This window comes from Bradysia coprophila, chromosome III (genome assembly GCF_014529535.1).
Source record: "Bradysia coprophila strain Holo2 chromosome III, BU_Bcop_v1, whole genome shotgun sequence".
Taxonomy (NCBI): domain Eukaryota; kingdom Metazoa; phylum Arthropoda; class Insecta; order Diptera; family Sciaridae; genus Bradysia; species Bradysia coprophila.
This window is the reverse complement of record NC_050736.1, coordinates 1,378,047-1,398,979: the sequence shown is the minus strand read 5'-3', so window position 1 is coordinate 1,398,979 and position 20,933 is coordinate 1,378,047. Positions and strand designations below refer to the sequence as shown.

The window sequence follows — 20,933 nt, the reverse complement described above, 5'->3', positions numbered from 1 at the left end:
AAGGCAGAAACACATGTTACATTTTATGTGTAGATGATGCACACGTGACTGTCACTGTTATAGGTAACGTTGCAGGTGGGGGAACTGGGGAAATCAGCAGGAGCCGCCTAAAAATGCAAACTTATACAAGTATACAAAACAATTTTTACGTGATTTTGTGTTGAAAACCATACGTATCTCCTCGGATCAACAAACTTCACGCGAAGACTTATAAAACTTATATCTTGATTTCTTCAGCACTAGACTCAACTGGGTGGTGAGCCGTAACAATATCATTACGACACGAGTAACACTTCATACTTCCTGCCAACCGAGAATTATAAATTGAGGGATTCTTCTGAAAAACAGAAGACCGAAATCGGACGCATTTTCTTTTGGAATTTTTATATGACCCCAGAACCCAAAACCACTTTCAAAAAAATTCTTCGAAGCTTTTGTGGCTAGTGAGAGGTTATCAAAAGCCGAAAACCTTCACTTTTCTTACAAAAATTTATCCAGTTACACGAGCCGTACAGGGTCGTGTGGGGTGTCAATAGAAAGGTAATTGCATGTTCTTCCGGGGCAATAGGGTCTTATTGGGTTTAAATTTATCCACACTGAGATATGTACAGTTGAAGTTTTTAACCGAAAACAGACTGAAAACTTACACTTTTCTTCCAGAAATTTGTCGAGGTACACGAAATGTACATGGTCGTGTGGGGTGTCATTATAGAAAGGTAATAGCATGTACTTTCAGAGCAAATAGGGTCTTATTTGGGTTTGGAAGCATCTACGACGAATTATGAGAAGTTGAAATTTTTAAGTGCTTATATTGATACGCAGATGCTACCAAACTTCCGTAAGCTCTACTTTCCCTGAAAGTATAGGCGTTTACCTTTCTAATGACATCCCACACGACCATGTACGTTTCGTGTACCTCGAGAAATTTCTGTAAGAAAAGTGTAAGTTTTTCAGTCTTATTTCGGTTGAAAACTTCAACTCTATACATATCTCAGTGTGGATGAATTTTAAACCCAATGAGACCCTGTTTGCCTCGGAAGTACCTTTTTAATGACACCCCACACGACCTTGTACGGCTCGTGTAACTGGAGTAATTTTTTGTAAGAAAAGTGCAAGTTTTCGGTTTTTGATGACCTCTTACCAGTCACACAAGCTCCGGAGAATTTTTTGAAAGTGGTTTTGGGTTCTGGGGTCAAATACCTCACTGGGCACATATATAAAATATAGAAAATGTGTCCGATTTCGGTGTTCTGTTTTTCACAATAATCCCTCATTAGACAAAAGCCCATAAAATATCTTTACCGGTACCTGATGTTATTTCGGTGATATTGTCTCACAGAATAATTGTGTAAAAAGGCGAACTAGACGAGAGAACTTTTTTTTAATCTGTAGTTTATAATGCACAAAATAATGTCCCATAATTCGGAATTTCTTCGAACATTTTAAAATTTTTGTTAGAATTTTCAGAATTATTAAGAATTTATAAACGGAATTTTGATGATCAACACATTTTCTGTTTCTGTGTTCTAAAATTCCTGCAATTCTTAAAGCTCAAAACACACGAGGCACCGAAAATGGGTTTTGAACAAAATTTTGGTCGAAACACGTTTTCGATGCCTCGTGTGTTTTGAGCTTAAGATCGTCAAAATTAAGAATTTTTGTAATAGTTATTGTTCACCAAATAGAGAGAGAAAGTTAGAAATTCAATTTTGAGGGTCACCAGTGAAAATGAAATTTCCTTCTCTTTCTCCGATGTCACTGTCAACACCAATAATTTTCATATTGCAATACTCTTGTAGGCACAGTAGTAAGAGTCAAGATATATAGGTCCTTATCGATGTCTACTTATCTGTGAAATAGGTCATAACAGCTCCTGAAGCTCACTATGTACCAACGTTTTTAACTATTTTCGTCAATTTTACTCGCTTGTTAAGATTGACCGAATTTGGAAAATGTAAATAAAATAAAATTTGAAAGATCTGTTACGGATATTGTCACAAAGTTAGTTTTATTCGCTGTAAGCTGAATTTTTAAATTTTTCTTCTGCTTCGTCTAGGCGTCAAAAATGTGTGCTTCATTCCTTACTTTAGTCCTCGAAAGCGCTTAAACCGCAAATCTTCAACAAAAGTCAGATTGATTTTAAGAATTCATTTTAGAAAAATTATCAGACATCAACAGATATTTATTTCACTTTACCTTTATCAAAATGATTGAATAGGAATCCAAATGCTACTTGGAGAGTCTTTAAGGGATGAATAACAATTCGTTTTGTCAAAACTACTCTACTTTACAACCCCCACCTAAATTACCCGTTGTTGAATTTCGTTTAGAACTAAATGAGAAAGACAGGCATCTAATAAACACAAAAAAATTATTTTATTTATATCTCGTAGGTGACGAGGAACCATCTTACTTTGAAGGAAAATACCATACAATTTATCTATCCAAAAATTACAATTAAGATCGAACACATTCACACTCAAATATACATCATTTCTGCCATTGTGGACATTTTCTTAGGTATGTGAACGATAGTTTCAAAATAGCATGCTAATTCATCGGTAGTAACATCACCATTGGTTGATGGACTCCATATCGCCTGTACAGCCTGTTGTGAGCAGCTAATATTTTGCTGATTTGTTCGATCATTTGACGTAGTTGCGGGCGTTGTTTCTTCGTTCATCGACCGCAATTTTCGTTCGCTTTGAGCGTATCTAAAACTATAGGATTTATGCAGATCACACGACGATGTACACGGTTCATTCTCAGACAGATTTAACGATTTGAAATCAACATCAAACTCGTTTCTCAGGCTCCAATTACATTTGGCCCCGTCCATTGACGGTTCCGTTACACTGGTATGCTTTTCCATCGAATGACTTTCGTTTCCAGACAAAATATTTTTCCTCTCCTTGTGGCAGTGATGCAGGCATCTCACAAACGTTTTCAGCATCGGCTGTTTCAGTATAAATTCGTGCCGTTTTCTCGGCTTGAATTGTGTACACTTCTTTATGGTGAGTTCTTTGTTTGTGGTAGCTGCGGTTCGGTTTGTTTGTGTACAGTTACACGACGGACCAAACAATCTTTCCCGTTCACTTGAACTGATTTCTTGTTCCGGATTGTTGCGTAAAAATGGATTTAAATTCACTGGCGGTGCATGATGTTCCTGGTCCTTTGTAATCGGTGGAACAATTTCCAGTTTGCCCAATGATTGTGGTAGAATGTTCTGTGCTTCCTCGTTTTTCGCAGACATACTTCATCTGCTAGATAATTTAAAGCGAAATAATTGTCAAACCACGCAAATTTCAAGTGTTGCAGCAAAAATCAACTTACTATTTGGCTAAATTAATCTATAACTTCGAAGAAAATTCACGAAAATGTTTATTTTTGTTAAGATCGTAATAGAATGAAAAATAATAATAATGGCTGACTCATGTCAGAATTTAGACCAATTAAATGAAACGTATAATATCCCATGGCATGAGCGCACTATGTCCATATGGTCACAGAGCAGGAGCCAAGTCAAAAACTACTATAGAGTGATAAAAGAGTGGTAAAAGGCGGGAAAAGACCACTCATTCAACTGGTCTCTCTGTCAAAATTTGTATGTACAAGTTCAGGGTGTCTAAAGTTCCAGCGTGCGCATTATTCTACAATGTGTTAACTGAGCTTGATGGGAGCACACTATCTTTTTAACATTCTACCGACTGTAATGATCAGAGCGAGAGTTCCGAAGACCATAGACCAGTTAATTATAACTTGCCTTTGGGTACTTGTCATTGCATATTTTCCTATAAATTTTTGACATATCACCCAAGGCAACTGATCCAATTTATGTATCCTTCTCTATCTTCATAAGAGTCTATTGTAGTAAAAGCTTCATAAATTTTCCATTAGACAAATATTTCAAATCAACTATTATTATTATTATTATTATTAGTATTATAGAGTGTTATGATCGGAGCGAGATGACAGAAGACCAGTTAATTAAAACTTGTCTTAGTCTTAAGGTACTTGTCAAAGTATTTGCTTCTCTTTCAACGTGTTACGATGCGAGCGAGAGGACCGAAGACCAGTTTATTATAACTTGCCTTAAGTACTTGTCAAAATATTTCTTTCTCTTTCATCATAACACTCTATAGACTGTTATGATCAGAGCGTGAGAACCGAAGACTAGTTAATTATAATTTGCCTTGTGGTACTTGTCAAAATATTGCTTTTTCTTTCAACGTGTTACGATTCGAGCGAGAGGACCGAAGACCAGTTTATTATAACTTGCCTTAAGTACTTGTCAAAATATTTCTTTCTCTTTCATCATAACACTCTATAGACTGTTATGATCAGAGCGTGAGAACCGAAGACTAGTTAATTATAATTTGCCTTGTGGTACTTGTCAAAATATTGCTTTCTCTGTCAACGTGTTACGATTCGAGCGAGAGGACTGAAGACCAGTTTATTATAACTTGCCTTGGGTACTTGTCAAAATATTTCTTTCTCTTTCATCATAACACTCTATATTACGATCATCCTGTTAATAGTAAATGATGCAATGCACTGCTTCAACATAGATTTTAAGCAGTGTACAATGTTTCCATAACAATAGGTTTGTTCCAAGGCCATATGAATTGTCAAATTTCATCCATATAACCATAACCTCAATAATACCTCAGTGTAAATCGCGTAGGCGACGTTGGTCGATTTGTATGAAATATCACGTAAGCGACGTTGCTATGGATGAAATTGTCGTTGTTCGGGTTGTCAAAGTTCGTGTTTACAGTTACTTGGAACAAACCTATTTGAAAAGATTACTTGCCGCTCCTATTTAAAATTCCACAAAATTTTATACCAAAAATGTTCAAAGGAAACCTTTCCAACCGAAAATGGGTAAGAAGAAAACATCAGTTTGACATTACAACTTGCAGTTTGTGATTTCACGACGTCTGTGTAGCTGTTTGTACATCATTTTTACTAAAGCATTCGATAATTAAAATTGAAAATGTTTGGAACAAACGATATTTACTCTCCACTGTGGCATAATGGGCCGAAGCCTGGTGCATTTTACGATTTCCCTGCGTCATCGACCACAGACGCCTCAGATGCCGGATTCAAGCGTACCTCGTAAGAGTTAAATTTCGAAGATTTTTCTGAGCTCTCCCTTTAACCTCAAACCCGACTTAAATTTAAATTAACAGTCAACCAATTACGACCGGCTCATCTGTGATTGCTTTCAAATACGACAGTGGTGTTATAATCGGAGCCGATACATTAGTCTCCTACGGGAAATTGCTGCGCTACCGTGATGTCGATCGAGTGTTCAAAATAAACGATCACACAATCATCGGAGTCGGTGGCGAATATGCCGACTTTCAATTCATCAAAAAGCACATCGATCAGAAGGTCACTGAAGACTATTGCTACGATGACAAAATGGAATTGAAGCCAAAGTCATTGTTCAATTGGCTGACCAGAGTCTTGTACAACAAACGTTGTCGCTTCGAACCGCTGTGGATCGATGTGGTCATTGGCGGTATGCAAGATGGTGTACCATTTTTGGGACACGTTGATTACCGAGGACGTGCATACGAAGATGCGTCCATTGCCACCGGTTATGGTAAACATTTAGCATTGCCGTTGATACGAGAGAAAACCGAACATCAAACTGGACCATTGAATGCCGAGCGGGCTCTTGATTTGGTAAGTCCGAGGATTTTTCTCGCTTCAACTGATTTTTGATTGAACTGATTTGTTCGCTTACAGTCCAAGAGGTGCATGGAAGTGATGTACTACCGTGATTGTCAAGGTTATTCCCAATATAAGCTGGCTATTTGCGATGGCCAGGGAGCCAAGGTTGACGGACCGATAAGTGTGTCAGAGAATTGGGATTTCGCGTTGAACGTCAAAGGTTGTTAAAATAGGGATTGGATTGGAGGTTACGTATTCAAAACAACATAAATTTTTCAAAATAAATTTTCAAAAGAAAATCGTTTGTGTTGTCACTTTGGTTATCAATATTATCCGATGGAAATGACGACTCTTTGTCGCAGACCAACAAACTTGTTGACCTTTAGCAAAGCTTCTCTAATTTTACCGAAATGAAATTCTAATAAGAAATGAGCAAGGAAACTATGTATGACTTCGATACATCGTCCTTTTTCCATGGTAACGATCAACAACTGTTTTATAATTGTTTGTGATGCTTAGGAACCCATTTGATTTCGAACAGTCATATCGAATTGTTGGCAATTTAAATGCAAAGGAGAAAATGGAAGCGTACAAAACAAGGAAAATTCCTCCCAAGAAATTTACAAGTAAATTAAAGCCGATTCCGAGGAGCTTTTTGTTAGACTTTCATATCGATGAAGTGAGGGAGAAACGACATCATGAACTGCTCAAAAGGGCTGCCAAAATTGTAAGTGTTTTCGAACGTCTAGACGGACTATGATGTTCCACATTCCAGTGGTAGATTTCTTGTATGAAAAACTCAGAAAATGTCTCGCTCAAAATCCTACACTTCAACTGAGTTCAATCTACAATTTGTCACAGACGATTTTTAATTCGAATTATCAATTTCGCATTTCGGTTTGTTGTTTCAGAACCAAAATAAAATAAGTAAATTAAAAGCACCGCCGGACTTTTTGGACCTTCTACCCATTCCCAAATTGAAAATGATAGCTACTATGCAACAATATGCCGGTAAGGCTCCCATTCCTACCATGACGAAAAAAACCGAATCAAAGATACTGCGCTGGGTTCAGCCACATTTCAAAAAGAAATACTCCAATTACATCAAGGAGTACATGAATGATCTGCGAACCGAATACGATGAAGTGGTCAAAGAATTCAGTTTACATAAGATGCTCACTTACAACGACGATTATCCGATGAAAAATCCAAAATTTCGATTTAAATTCCTGGGTAGAACCGATAACTACGGTCAATTCAAAAGGAATCGCGAGAAAATCAAACAGAAACTTTTCATCACGTATCCGTTTATTCGTTGCATTTTGAACTACTCGCAGACTGATTTTCCGGAAATTCTGAACGACTACAGTTCCTACAATTTTGATAGCAAGGGAAATTCGGTGTATCTGACACCGAACGAATTCAAAGCCAGAGTGGCTGAGGATTTGCTCAACAAAACGCTATTTCTCAAAAATGCCTGGTATCCGAAAATTATAAATGTTTTCAAGAAAAATCTTCGGAAATACCGTCTCACACCGAACGTATGGTACAGAATATTCGATTGTGCCCATGGTCTGATCAATCAACAATTGAATATTGTCAAAATTCGAACGTATCAACACATTTTCGATATTTTGCTGGACCGTGCCAGAACACCGAGATTTCAATTACAAACGGAATGTAACGGAAAAGACATAGACCTGTGTCCACAGTACAGTGAGATAAACATGCTGTTCACTAAAATATTCGAGGACATTTCCAACGTTGGCAGTAAGCTTATTCCATTGGACCAAATAATAAAAATTGGCAACGAAATGCCAGCAGCGAAAAGTGAATATATTCCCATCACTATCGGTGACTCATTTATGAAAGAGATGCATGAAGAGCTGGACAGGTCGTTACTTCAAGCATACACTCCGATATTAGTGTACTTAACCGAGTTTCGTTGCAAGTACGTCGACCTTTACGCAGATGAAACCCAAATTCAAATCGAAGAATTTGTGTCAGTTCCTAGAGATATCACCGTCTACCTAGATAAGATCAAAGTTTTCCAAGACTTTATCAGCAAGCTACGCAGTCAACCGGTCAACGAATATTTCATTATCGCAATTGTTAATCAGGCAAAGGCCATAGCCGGACTGAGATGCATTGCCACCGAATTTATCGAGCGTATCACCTCGAAAATTGTCGCCGAGCATACTCTTGAGTGTAAAAATATTTGCAAATTCTTTGAAGATGTGGAAAGCAAATCGAAAGAAGTACCAACAACAACAGAACAACTATTGGAAGGAGGTGAATTTATGACACAAGTTAAGACGGTGCACATGAAAGAGATGCAGCTAAGGATCGAAGAGAATATTCGGGTAAGGACGAGCATTATTCTTAACCGTTCTAATATGCTAGTCAGATGATATAAATTTGATGTGCATTTGTCATGTTTGATTGAAATAGAGCAAACCAAATCCCTATTTAGGTGAATGGTCTGTTGGTTGACTTGACGGAACTCAGCCAAGATCATTTCGACTTGCAACAAAGGACAATCAATTTGTTCAACAACATGTACAACGTTTTCGAAGAGAATGCAGCATTTTTCGAAGCTTACAAAATACAATTCGAAGAGCATTTACAAACGGTTACTCGCAGGTATAATGCTTGATTTCTACTTACCAGAAAAGTACTCAGTGTGAGAGACAAAATTAAATTTTTTCAAGTTTTGCTTTGTTTATTTGACAGCTCGCATACTTAATGCAAGTGCAACTGGAATTTCTCGCCCGTGAGACATATACTATCATCTGATTGGCTCAGACTCTCTTCTGTAAGGCAAATGGCGTTGTTTGATTGGATTGTCTTATAAGTGCAGTGAGCAAAAGAGAATAGGCAATCCAATAAAACAACACCATTTGCTTTACAGTAGATAGTTTGAGCCAATCAGATGATAGTATTTGTCTTACGGGAGAGAGATTTCCCGTTATTTGCACTTATGACTTGCCTTTTAAATTTTTCGCTTAAATAAGCAGCTGCAGCTTAAGAACTAGACAATTGAGAACCCTTTCTATAATTCAGGATGAATGAAGACATGGAAAATCTTATACCGAGCATTTCGATAATAAACGAAATGAGTGAAACAGAAAAGCTCAGCGAATACCATATCATTCTGAAGAATTTCATCGAAAATTTAAAATGTTTCGACGACTACATTGTATGGATAAACAAAGAGGAAAAACTGTTTAAGCTGCCCGTGTCCAAATACGAAATGTTGGAGCAGATTAAGAATTTCATATTTCCATTTGAGAATTTGATTAGGTTTTGATTTTGAATTGGAAGTATCGAGGTCGTTCAATCAAAAACTATGCAATTTTAGGCTATGCATTCGATGGTTGCGTTATTATTACATTTGGATGGATGGACCGTTTGAGTATTTGGTACCGCAATTCGTTGAATCGACGGTGGAGGAATTCATGAAAGAGTTCTTGTCCATTCAAAAGTATTACAGAAATCGAATTAAACAGGACATGGTCGGCAATCCCATTTGCAAATTCAAAGTATGTCTGAATGACGTCCTCGTCTGTCCCGTCAATTCTATTTCGTAATGTTAAATTTAGGGTCAAACCGAAGATCCCGATCCAGAAAAACATCCAGTACCACTAAAATTGTGCCATAAAATGATCGAATGGAACAAGGGATTTAGGCTTGGCGTTCACATTGTAAACCGAATCTCCGTTCAACTTTCGACCAATTTAATTCCTTGGTATACTCTTAGGTAAATATAATGTGCAATCCAGCGCTAAAGCCGAGGCACTACGACGAAATGTCCGAGGTTGTTGGATTTGATATTACTCCGGATGCTGGCACAACTCTGCGCAAAATGACAAAGGCTGGCATCGAAGGTAAACTTGATAGTTTGGAGATAGTGAGCGTCGGAGCCGATAAAGAACTTCAATTGCAAAAGAGTCTGGTGGCGATGCAAAGTGAATGGAACACCATTGATATCCCCATTGGGACGTACAAGGACACGAACATTTCTATTCTCGGAAATTTCGATGATATCCAAGCGGTTTTAGATGATCACATTATAAAAGCGCTTACGATGCGAGGATCGGCATTCGTTAAGCCATGCGAATCGGAAGTGAGACAGTGGTACGATAAATTGTATCGCGTCAATCGAACGTTTGAAGAATGGGGAAAGGTGCAAATGAGTTGGCTGTATTTGAAGCCAATTTTCTCATCAGAAGATATTGTAGCGCAAATGCCACGCGAAAATGAATTGTACGTTCAAGTGGACAAGATATACCGAAAGTACATTACCGTAAGATTCTGTGTATCCTAGTCCTTAGTACTAGTACTGATTGTTACGTTTAAATTCAGAACGCCTCACAAGAACCCTCACTTATGCAAACAGCTCCGGTATCGGGTCTACTAGAGGAAATGGAATCGGCGAATGTGATGCTAGAGGAAATAACAAGTGGCGTCAATCAATATCTCGAACGGAAGCGATTATATTTTCCGAGATTTTTCTTTTTGTCCAATGACGAAATGCTGGAAATTCTTTCCGAAACGAAGAATCCATTAGTGAGTAGAGCAAGTCTCCTGTGAATATCATCCTTATATACAACTTGCTTCTAGCGCGTTCAACCCCATCTGAACAAGTGCTTCGAGGGAATCTATCGGTTGATCTTCGATGATAAGCTAGACATTGGCGCTATGATCAGTAGCGAAAAGGAGACCATCAACTTTGTGACTAAGGTTTCCACATCGGAAGCGAGAGGTAGCGTAGAAAAGTGGTTACTGCAAGTAGAAGAGCAAATGCTCGCAGCTGTTCAAAATGAAATTGCGTTGAGTTTCGACGATTACAAGACAACAGCTAGACCAAAGTGGATTTTGAAATGGCCGCAAATGGTTGTTTTGTGCATATCGCAAGTGTATTGGGCTCTGGACGTACACGATTGCCTCATCGGCAAAAACGGCTTGAAAGAGTTTTTCAAGAAAATCCAAACAGATTTAACAGATATCGTGGCCCTAATTCGCTCCAAGGATTTAAGCAATTTGAGCCGAAACACAATCAAATCTCTAATTGTTATTGACGTCCATGCCAAAGACGTTGTTGAAGATCTGGTAAATAAGGATGTTTCTTCTCTGGATGACTTTACATGGTTGGCACAACTTCGATATTATTACGAGGACAGTGTCACTCTCGTTAGAATTATCAATGCAACGGTAAAGTTTGCGAATGAATACCTGGGAAACTCAGAGAGATTGGTACCGTCGTTTGCTTTAATGATATGTAAAGTCGATGCTTTTAATGGTAACGCATTTTCTAGGTCATCACTCCCTTGACAGATAGGTGTTACAGAACTTTAATAGGTGCTTTTCAGTTGCACTTAAACGGTGCACCGGAAGGACCGGCCGGAACTGGAAAAACGGAAACAACCAAGGATCTTGCCAAGGCGTTAGCCGTACAGTGCAAAGTTCGACCATCCAAAGTTATTCGTTTGATTCAAATTTATCTAAATTCCGTTTCACTTCTACAACAGGTGTTCAACTGTTCAGACGGGCTAGACTATATCGCGATGGGAAAATTTTTCAAGGGACTTGCAAGCACAGGTGCCTGGGCATGTTTTGACGAATTCAATCGAATCGAATTGGAAGTGTTGTCCGTTGTAGCACAGCAGATCTTGTGTATTATGTCTGCAGTTAAAGCTGGTATGGAAGAATTTTCTTTCGAAGGGACGACTCTCTCTCTCAACCCAAGTTGTTACATTTGCATTACGATGAATCCTGGTTACGCAGGACGCAGTGAAGTACAGATTTTTCAATAGACAAGTACAGCCTTAAGTGAACTCCTTACTCGTTGTATTAGTTGCCAGATAACTTAAAGGTTCTATTTCGAACTGTTGCTATGATGGTACCCGATTATGCAATGATTGGTGAGATTTCTTTGTATTCCTATGGCTTTACGGCAGCTAGAAGCTTGGCTGTTAAGATCGTGACGACTTACCGACTTTGTTCGGAGCAACTGTCGACACAAAACCACTATGACTATGGTATGATTTTTGAGTGCGACCTTGGACTTTAAAGCATTTTAAATAAGATTAAAATAAAACTTCAGGAATGAGAGCTGTAAAGACCGTGCTAGTAGCATGTGGAAAAAATAAGGCAGATTTTCCGGATGAACCAGAAGACAGTTTGTTGCTTCGGTCAATCATGGATGTTAATTTGCCAAAATTTCTCTCGTTCGATATCCCCTTGTTTAGAGGCATAATCTCAGGTGAATTCGTTGTACTTATCAATGACGAAGCATGTGTGCCAACGACCCAACTGGTCGTGATTTTCTTTGTTTGCAGATTTGTTTCCTGGTGTAAGCCTTATGAAGACTGACTATACACAAATGGAACAAATGTTCCGGGAAACATGTAAGGAACTCAACTTGCAGCCAGTGGACTGTTTCTTCGAAAAAATTGTGCAAACCTTTGAAATGATGATTGTTCGACATGGTTTTATGATGGTGACCTATTTTAGGGTGAGAGCCAAAAGATGACAATAAAAACTTCTCAAATTACAGGTGGGACTACCATATGCTGGCAAGTCGACTACTTTGAAAGTACTCAGTATTATCCTCTCGAAAATAAAGGAGACAACAAACAGTCCATACTATCAAGACTGTGACATCGAAATTCTCAATCCGAAAGCAATAACAATGGCACAATTGTATGGAGCCTTCGATCCGTTGTCGCTAGAGTGGGTTGATGGAGTCGCTTCGACTATGTTTCGAAATTTCGTTGTCGATGAGTCATCAAATCGTAAATGGGTAAGTATTGGTTAAACAAGCATTTTCGAATTGTTATTCACACCGGAAGCTACATCCACCCATAAAATTGTCCAGTTAATCTTTGACGGCCCAATCGATGCAGTGTGGATAGAAAATATGAATACCGTCCTCGACGATAACAAGAAGCTTTGCTTAACGTCCGGTGAAATAATTACCATGAACTCAAAGATGTCAATGATCTTTGAAGTGATGGATTTGGCACAGGCAAGCCCGGCAACTGTTTCCAGATGTGGAATGATATTTATGGAACCCATTTCATTGGGATGGAAAGTATTTGCCAGAAGTTGGCTTAATCTTTGCAATCCGTCGTGGGTAGCCGATGCCGACAAAATCATAATGGACCTCTTGGAATGGGTGATCCCACCAGTAAGGTTTCTGAAGTCATTCTGATAGTTCGGTGATTGAGTGGTTTCGTTTCAGTGTATATCCTTCATAAAACGATCTTGCACTCAACTCATTAAGCCCGGTGAATTCAATCTGTTAACGACCACGCTCAGCATGTTTCAAATGTTAATGGACGACGCGATAGAAGAGAATGCGGACGACTTTGCAAAGTTCTTGTTCAACTGGTATCAAGCTGCAATTATTATGAGTGTTGTGTGGGGCTTAGGAGGACTGTTAGATATCAATTCAAGAGAATCATTCGATGCATTTTATCGAGAGGTAGTCTATGCTGTAGGAGAGGATACGAAGGATAACATTTAGTTTCAGCGAAAATATTATTTTGTCAGATTTGGTCACTGAACTCTCCGGATTATCCTCCACCACCAAGCTGTAAGGCTAAATTGGACATTACCATACCGTTGGAGGGACTCTTTTGCGAATATGTGTACATATTCAAGCAGAAAGGAGCATGGAAATATTGGCCCGATTTGATTAGACGCAATGAACCGGAGGTTAGTGCGTTAGGAATACAAGTGCCTACGATAGATACTGGTCGATATAATTATTTGCTGGAAATGCACACAAAGGTACAGTAACATTAGCCACCTAGCAATATCACCCTTACTTGACCACAGACTGTGCATATTTCAGCACAAGAAAAAAATGTTACTTGTCGGTCCGACCGGAACCGGTAAAAGCTTTTGCACCCAGAACTTGTTGATGAATACTTTGGATGCGGAATTATATGCACCGGCTTTTATGACATTTACCGTTTCGATCAGTGCAACTCAAACGCAAGATCTGTTGATATCAAAGTTGCAGAAATTTAAGCGCGGAAAGTATGGTCCACCGAAAGGCAAAACTTGTGTGATTTTCGTTGACGATATGAACATGCCAAAGAAAGAAATTTACGGAGCGCAACCACCAATCGAATTACTGCGTCAATATTTCGATCACAAGTATTTGTTCGACAAAGACACGTCCAAGTTGAATTTGTACGACCTACTCATACATGTTGCTTGCGGTATACCCGGTGGTAGTCGACAAGACGTTTATTCGAGATTCACATCTCATTTTAATTGTTTCTCAATCAACGAATTCACTGCCGACACAATGCTTCGAATTTTCTCTAATGTGTTGCTGATGGGATTGAAGAAAGTTGGTCATGCTATGGATGTTATAGGAACCGTTACGCAGATAGTGAATGCAACCTTATATGTGTTCAACAGTTCCTGCGTAAATCTGAAACCGACTCCAGAAAAATCACATTACATTTTCAATGTTAGGGACATTGCTCGTGTCTGTGCTGGATGTTCTATGCTTCGCAAAGAATCCGTTGACAACAAAAAGATTTTCACTAAACTCTGGCTGCATGAAACGTTGAGAGTTTTCTACGATAAGTTGGTCAACGAAACCGATCGGATATGGTTGATGCAAACTGTCGGCGACTGTATCCGTGATTACTTCAAAGACAAACTGGACAATTTATTCGATGTAATATCGTCGGAGGCAACACCTGCGCAGGTACGAGACGCTGCCAATAATTTACTGTTCGGAACGTACTTGGATTTGGACTCTGAACCGGGTGACAGGAAGTATGAAGAGATCTCTCATTTGGATAAATTGAGCGAAATAGCATACACTAACTTGGAGGAGTACAATGCCACGCATAAAACTAAAATGGATATTGTGCTGTTCTCGTACGCACTTCGTCATTTGAATAAAATATGTCGTATTATGTCTCTGCCAGCTGGATCGGCATTGCTCATAGGAATGGGCGGTTCCGGTAGACAGACGCTAACAACACTAGCAGCAAAAATTTGCCAACAACATCTATTCCAACCGGTCATCACGAAAAACTATGATGTGAAGGAGTGGCGTGACGATATTAAAAAAGTGCTGAAGGAGTCGGGCGGATATGGAAAGGACACCATTCTGTTAATTGCTGAAAATCAAATAAAAAATCCAGTTTTCCTAACCGATATTGACTGTTTGCTCAACTTGGGAGAAGTACCGAATATTTGGCCGATTGACGAACGCCAAGAAATTCTTGAGCTTGTTCGACTGGCCGCACAGGGTGGTAATCGTAATATTGATATCAGTCCACTACAAGTATTCTCATACTTTGTGAATCGATGCAAGCAAAAGTTGCACATCGTTTTGTGCTTCAGTTCGATTGGATCGTCGTTGCGTAATAAGATTCGAATGTATCCATCGCTAGTGAATTGCTGTACCGTAGTTTGGTATGAAACGTGGCCGGATGATGCTCTGCAAATGGTTGCATCCAAATACATGGAAAGCATTAATGTCGAAGATAATATGAAGGAATCGATGGTGGTCCTGTGTCAGCACTTCCATGTAACAGCAAAAGAAGCTTATCGGAAATTTTACGAAGAAACTGGTCGTACCGTGTACTTAACTTCAGCCTCATTCCTCGGACTTATCAAGTCGTTCATTAGGTATGTTACGCTTTATAAGTCGCTTGTTGTAAGTGTCGGTACATCTTGTATAATAATCCCATCAGCCTAATCAATAACAAACAAACTGAAACGATGAACGCCAAAATGAGATACGTCTGCGGTTTAGAAACTTTGCAGCGTGCAGCTGAAGCTGTAGCTATCATGCAGAGAGATTTAAATGAATTCCAACCGAAACTGAAACAGATGGCAGAGAACAGTAAAGTCATGACTGCTGAAATCGAACACAATACTATTGAGGCAAGCCTAGCAACAGAGCAAGTAAAGCGAGACGAAGTTGTTGCCAATGCACAAGCCGCCGAAGCACAAGCTATGGAAGATGAATGCTCCAAGGACCTGGCTCAAGCTGTAAGTAATTCAACAGAAGGTAATATCTTCCGAGTGAAACCAAAATATTTGGTCAAACCATAGGTACCCGTCCTGGAAGAAGCTGTTCAGGCGCTCAACACTCTGAAAAATTCCGATATTACATTGGTCAAGTCAATGAAAAATCCACCGTTTGCTGTGAAACTGGTCATGGCTGCTGTTTGTGTTATGAAAGGTGTGCCACCTGATCGTATTAATGATCCAGCCACTGGAAAGAAAGTTGTAGATTACTGGGGTCCATCCAAGAAAATTCTCGGTGATATGGCCTTTTTGCAATCGTTGAAAGACTACGATAAAGACGACATTAGTCCCGAGATTATAGCCAAAATTCGGAAGGACTTCATTCCCAATAAGGACTTTACTCCGTCCGTAGTGGCTAAGGTAACTCTTTGCAAATAAGTGCAAAACAATTGAAAATGATTTTTCTATCAGGCTTCGAGTGCAGCTGAAGGTCTGTGCAAATGGATTATCGCGTTGGATCTATACGGTAACTCGACTGTTGTCACTGTTGTGTCGTTCGAAAAATTAATCATTTTTATTCCAGAGGCTGTGGCCAAGGTTGTTGCCCCGAAAAAGGCTAAGCTGAACGCTGCCAAACAAATTCTCACCGAAACGAAAAAGATATTAGCGGAAAAAAGACAATTGGCGTCGGAATTAGAGGCGAATGTGACGAAACTGAATCTGGATTTGGCTGCTGCAAATGCAGAAAAACAAAGACTAGAAGATGAAGTGGAACTCTGCACTAACAAGCTTCGCCGAGCCGAAAGCCTGATTAGCGGTCTGGGCGGTGAACGATCCAGATGGAGTAGAGCTGCAGAACATCTTCAATCCATTTACGATTCATTGCCTGGAGATACACTGATCTCTAGTGGAATCATTGCATATTTGGCTCCTGTTTCATTATCAATTCGTGAAGTATGTGTCGCTGATTGGTTGTCGCTGTGTAAAAAGCTGAAAATTTCATGCTCTGACAATTTCGGCTTGATGGCCGTGCTTGGGCTCGACCATCAAATTCAAAATTGGCATGTAGCTGGGCTACCACGTGATCCTTTCTCCATTGAAAACGCCATCATCATGAACAATTCGAATCGGTACAGCCTGTTTATCGATCCACAGGTGGGTGATGGGTAATTTGGTGGATTTCTACTGATTATGTTTCCCACAGGATCAAGCTAACAAATGGATCAAAAACATGGAAAAGCCGAATCGGCTCAACATAATCAAATTCACTCAGTCTGATTATATGAAAGTGATTGTAAGTGCTTTGGAAGTCGGTCGACCCGTATTGTTAGAAGGAATCGGAAACGAATTAGAGCCACCTCTAGATCCATTACTCAGTCGAAATACTTTCGTTTACTCCGGTGTGGAATACATATCGCTCAACGACAATGTCATTCCAATTTCGAAGAATTTCCGGTTTTACATGACGTCGAATTCGCGGAATCCATCATTTGAACCGGAGACATTCACCAAAGTGACGATAATTAATTTTTCGCTGACGCAACAAGGTTTGAACGATCAGTTATTGACGACAGTTGTGGCGAAAGAAAGACCCGATCTGCAACAACTACTGGAAGAGGTCATTGCCGAAAATGCAAAGAATAAAACCAAATTGAAAGAAGTCGAAGACGATATTCTGTACACAATGTCTAACAGCAAAAAAGACATCCTCGAAGATGAGTCATCCATAAAAATTCTTGATGACTCCAAGGTCATTTCAGCTGACATTATTACTAAACAGATAACGTCTCAGAAAACATTGGCCCAGATTGAAGAATTTAGACAGCATTACAAAACGTTTGCTGCACATTCTTCAATGCTATACACTTCCATAACAGATCTACCGAACGTTGATCCCATGTACCAGTTTTCCCTGTATTGGTACATCAATCTATACAAATATTCCATCGAGAATGCCAAACGGTCTGTGGATCAGAAGCAGCGGATAATTTTCTTGACAGAAGCGATAACAAAGAATCTCTACAGTGCCATTTGCCGATCCATCTTTGAGAAGGATAAGCTCATGTATTCGTTCATTCTGTGCACCAAAATAATGATTTCGGAAGGACGACTACTGACAAATTTACTAATGTTGTTACTGTCGGGAGGAGATGCTGTCGATTCATCCAAATCAAAACCTAATCCATCTCCCGATTGGATCACCGACAAAATATGGGACAACATTTTGAAACTGAACAATCTGGATAACTTCAACGGTTTCACTGATAGTTTTATCGCCAACGTAAGCCAATGGAAAGCATTCTACGATTCTCTAGACCCAGTTATCGCAAGCCTTCCTGCTCCATGGGAAAAGACATTGAATTCATTTGAGAAGTTAGTAATTCTCAACACCATTCGACCGGATAAAACAGCCGATGGCATCAAAATGTTTGTATCGAAGGAAATGGGCACGGAATTTGTGACACCTCCCCAATTCGATATCAGCCGCTCGTTTCAGGATGCAACCTGTTTAACTCCGTTGATATTTGTGCTGTCGCCCGGGGCTGATCCGATGAATTCCTTGCTGATATTTGCTGAGAAAATGGGTTACATCAAAACATTTCAGTCAATTTCTTTGGGTCAAGGTCAGGGTCCAATTGCACAGAAATTGATCGAAGACGCCCAGGATAAAGGATCTTGGGTATGCTTACAAAATTGCCATTTGGCGGTTTCATGGATGCCAACACTGCAAATGCTGTGGGAAAATATGGACTTTAATAATACAACGCGTAGGTCTTCTCCATTGACTGTCTGCGAATGCGAGGCGTTAATTAACATTGCATTTCAGTCTCATTCCGCTTATGGTTGACGTGCTATCCTACCCAGGATTTCCCGACTCCTATATTACAGAATGGCGTCAAAATGACAAACGAGCCACCCAAGGGACTGCAACAAAATATGCTGCGTACTTACATGTCAGAACCGATGAAAAACGCAGACTTTTACAATGGTAAATTGTGTTACAAAGATTTCTCTCACCCAGATGACTTATCGCGCATTGCTCAAACAGGCTGCCCAGGCAAAGACAACGCTTTCGCTCGATTATTATTCGGTATATCATTCTTCCATGCTGTTGTGCAAGAACGTCGAAAGTACGGCTCCATCGGGTGGAATATATCATACGAATTCAACGACTCCGACTTCCAAATATCAGTCATGCAACTACAAACGTTCCTAAATCAGTACGAGAAAATTCCCTACGCAGCTATATGCTACTTGACTGGTGAATGCAACTACGGTTAGTCTTCTTTCTTGCAATTTTTTCCCTTTCCATATTTTGAACATTCTATGCTATTAAAGGTGGTCGCGTAACCGACGTATGGGATCGTAGATTAATTGTCGATTTGTTGGCTGATTACATCAATGCGGACGTCGTCAAAAATTTGACCTATGAATTTGCTGGCCAGGAAAAATTTGTTCTCTGGAGGAAATTGGAACATCCAGAACTGGTGAAATACATCCATGGAGTCATACCGAACAATCCAAGCCCCGAGGTGTTTGGATTGCATCCGAATGCCTGTATCACACAAGAATTGAATACGTCGCAGAAGTTATTGAGTTCGATGTTAATGATCCAAGGAAAGGGTAGCGATACGTCTGCCGAAAGCTCGAATTCGAAACTGTTAGCTATGGTTCTGGATATGCTCAAAAGACTGCCGCCGAACTTTGACATTGAACTGTCGGAACAGAAGTATCCGTTCAATTATAACGAATCAATGAATACGGTTCTCACACAAGAGATGAACCGTTTCAACCGACTTCTGTCCATCATTCGAAAATCATGTTCGGATCTGGAGAAAGCCATTAAGGGCATACTGCCAATAACACCGGAATTGGAAATACTCGGCAGTTCATTGGAATTCAACAAAATACCCGATGTTTGGATGAAGGCATCGTATCCTAGCATCAAACCGGTCGCTTCTTACATTCAAGATTTTTTGCGACGTCTGCACTGGCTGGATGACTGGTATCAAAACGGAAAGGGTTCCACATTTTGGCTGGCTGGATTCTATTTCACGCAGGCATTTTTGACTGGAGTCGTACAGAACTACGCTCGAAAGTATAAGATTCCAATCGATACTCTTACCTTTGACTTTAATGTCCTGCAAAGTGATAAGTAAGGAGGTATGCTGGGATGATGAGAACCACATTTACTGTTAATATAACTTTTCCAGAATGGACACGAATCCCGCAGATGGCGTTTATGTTAATGGCATTTTTATTGACGGTGCCAGATGGGATAAAAGCCGGGGCGTTCTAGCAGAACAAAGACCAAAAGTTCTTATCGAAGGAATGCCTACCATCCATTTGATAGTAAATATTTATACTAATCACATGTCACTGGTCAACTCATAACCGGTTCTCTTTCAGCCAATAAAGATATTGAACCTTCCCAACGATTCTCGCTACAAATGTCCTCTCTATAAAACGACTGAACGGAGGGGTATTTTGTCGACAACGGGACATTCAACGAATTTTGTTCTGCAAATGTTACTTAAGACCAATGAAGACGCCTCACATTGGATCAAAAGGAGTGCGGCGTTAATTTGTCAGACTAACGATTGAATTGGAAATAAATCTTTAATCGATCTCGTTCCAATCTAACTGTTTATGTATGTAACAGTTTTACTATCTGATCTATTACTTCATTTGATCGAAGATTTTCAGAGATTGATTTCAGAAATCATTTACGTCATTTGTTTTGAACACGCTTTTTACTATATAAGACCTCATTTGACTGAGCTTCTTTGCTGAATAGAAATAGAAATTTTGTGTAACAGAAAATCTAATGACCGTGGATCGCCGGAATTTCTGGCCATAAGTTTGCCGAGTTTCTTCAGGAAATCGATGTTTCTGGACCAACAGAGCCAAAAGTCAGCGGCGTAAATATATATATATTGATTTTTAAGGTCGGTATAGTCGACTGAGCTTGTCGTTTATTATTGCTGTCATTGTCGATAACAGATGACAGCCGTATGTAACATGTTAAATTACAACGGATTATAGAGGTGAGTGCACTAAATCACAGTGTGGGAATCGACTCTAGGGAAAATTCTCGATGAGGACTTTAGTCTATCTATCATGTCGAGGGTAGTGATGATACATTTAAATGTGGTGGGTTGTGTGGGTTTTTTTTGGGAAAGTAATTCTTCCAATATTTTCCTCTTTTTGCCAACATTTTCGGAAAAAAAAGAAAA

At 39.5% G+C, this 20,933-nt stretch overlaps 3 protein-coding genes across 3 annotated transcripts; 2 read left to right on the top strand and 1 right to left on the bottom strand.

Annotated features, from left to right (window-relative positions):
* Window positions 1–2,352: 2,352 nt before the first annotated feature.
* On the bottom strand, window positions 2,353–3,475 carry LOC119077651. The gene is made up of 2 exons (XM_037184871.1): window positions 3,334–3,475; window positions 2,353–3,263 (listed from the first exon to the last, which is right to left on the bottom strand). The coding sequence occupies exon 2, from the start codon at window positions 3,251–3,253 to the stop codon at window positions 2,480–2,482; it is 774 nt and encodes a 257-aa protein (XP_037040766.1). The 5' UTR covers window positions 3,254–3,263; window positions 3,334–3,475; the 3' UTR covers window positions 2,353–2,479.
* A 1,424-nt stretch (window positions 3,476–4,899) lies between these two features.
* On the top strand, window positions 4,900–5,975 carry LOC119077632 (proteasome subunit beta type-4). The gene is made up of 3 exons (XM_037184850.1): window positions 4,900–5,118; window positions 5,193–5,694; window positions 5,758–5,975. The coding sequence occupies exons 1-3, from the start codon at window positions 4,997–4,999 to the stop codon at window positions 5,908–5,910; spliced, it is 777 nt and encodes a 258-aa protein (XP_037040745.1). The 5' UTR covers window positions 4,900–4,996; the 3' UTR covers window positions 5,911–5,975.
* A 245-nt stretch (window positions 5,976–6,220) lies between these two features.
* LOC119078245 (dynein heavy chain 12, axonemal) lies at window positions 6,221–20,341 on the top strand. The gene is made up of 29 exons (XM_037185724.1): window positions 6,221–6,409; window positions 6,594–8,045; window positions 8,156–8,325; window positions 8,746–8,985; window positions 9,044–9,224; window positions 9,285–9,386; window positions 9,443–9,988; window positions 10,048–10,251; window positions 10,306–10,938; window positions 11,001–11,147; window positions 11,214–11,480; window positions 11,540–11,723; window positions 11,789–11,947; window positions 12,024–12,184; window positions 12,242–12,487; window positions 12,563–12,874; window positions 12,929–13,171; window positions 13,240–13,479; window positions 13,544–15,351; window positions 15,417–15,717; window positions 15,781–16,116; window positions 16,168–16,222; window positions 16,280–16,851; window positions 16,901–18,464; window positions 18,524–18,685; window positions 18,746–18,973; window positions 19,036–19,852; window positions 19,911–20,049; window positions 20,107–20,341. The coding sequence occupies exons 1-29, from the start codon at window positions 6,263–6,265 to the stop codon at window positions 20,299–20,301; spliced, it is 11,811 nt and encodes a 3,936-aa protein (XP_037041619.1). The 5' UTR covers window positions 6,221–6,262; the 3' UTR covers window positions 20,302–20,341.
* The last annotated feature ends 592 nt before the right edge of the window (window positions 20,342–20,933 follow it).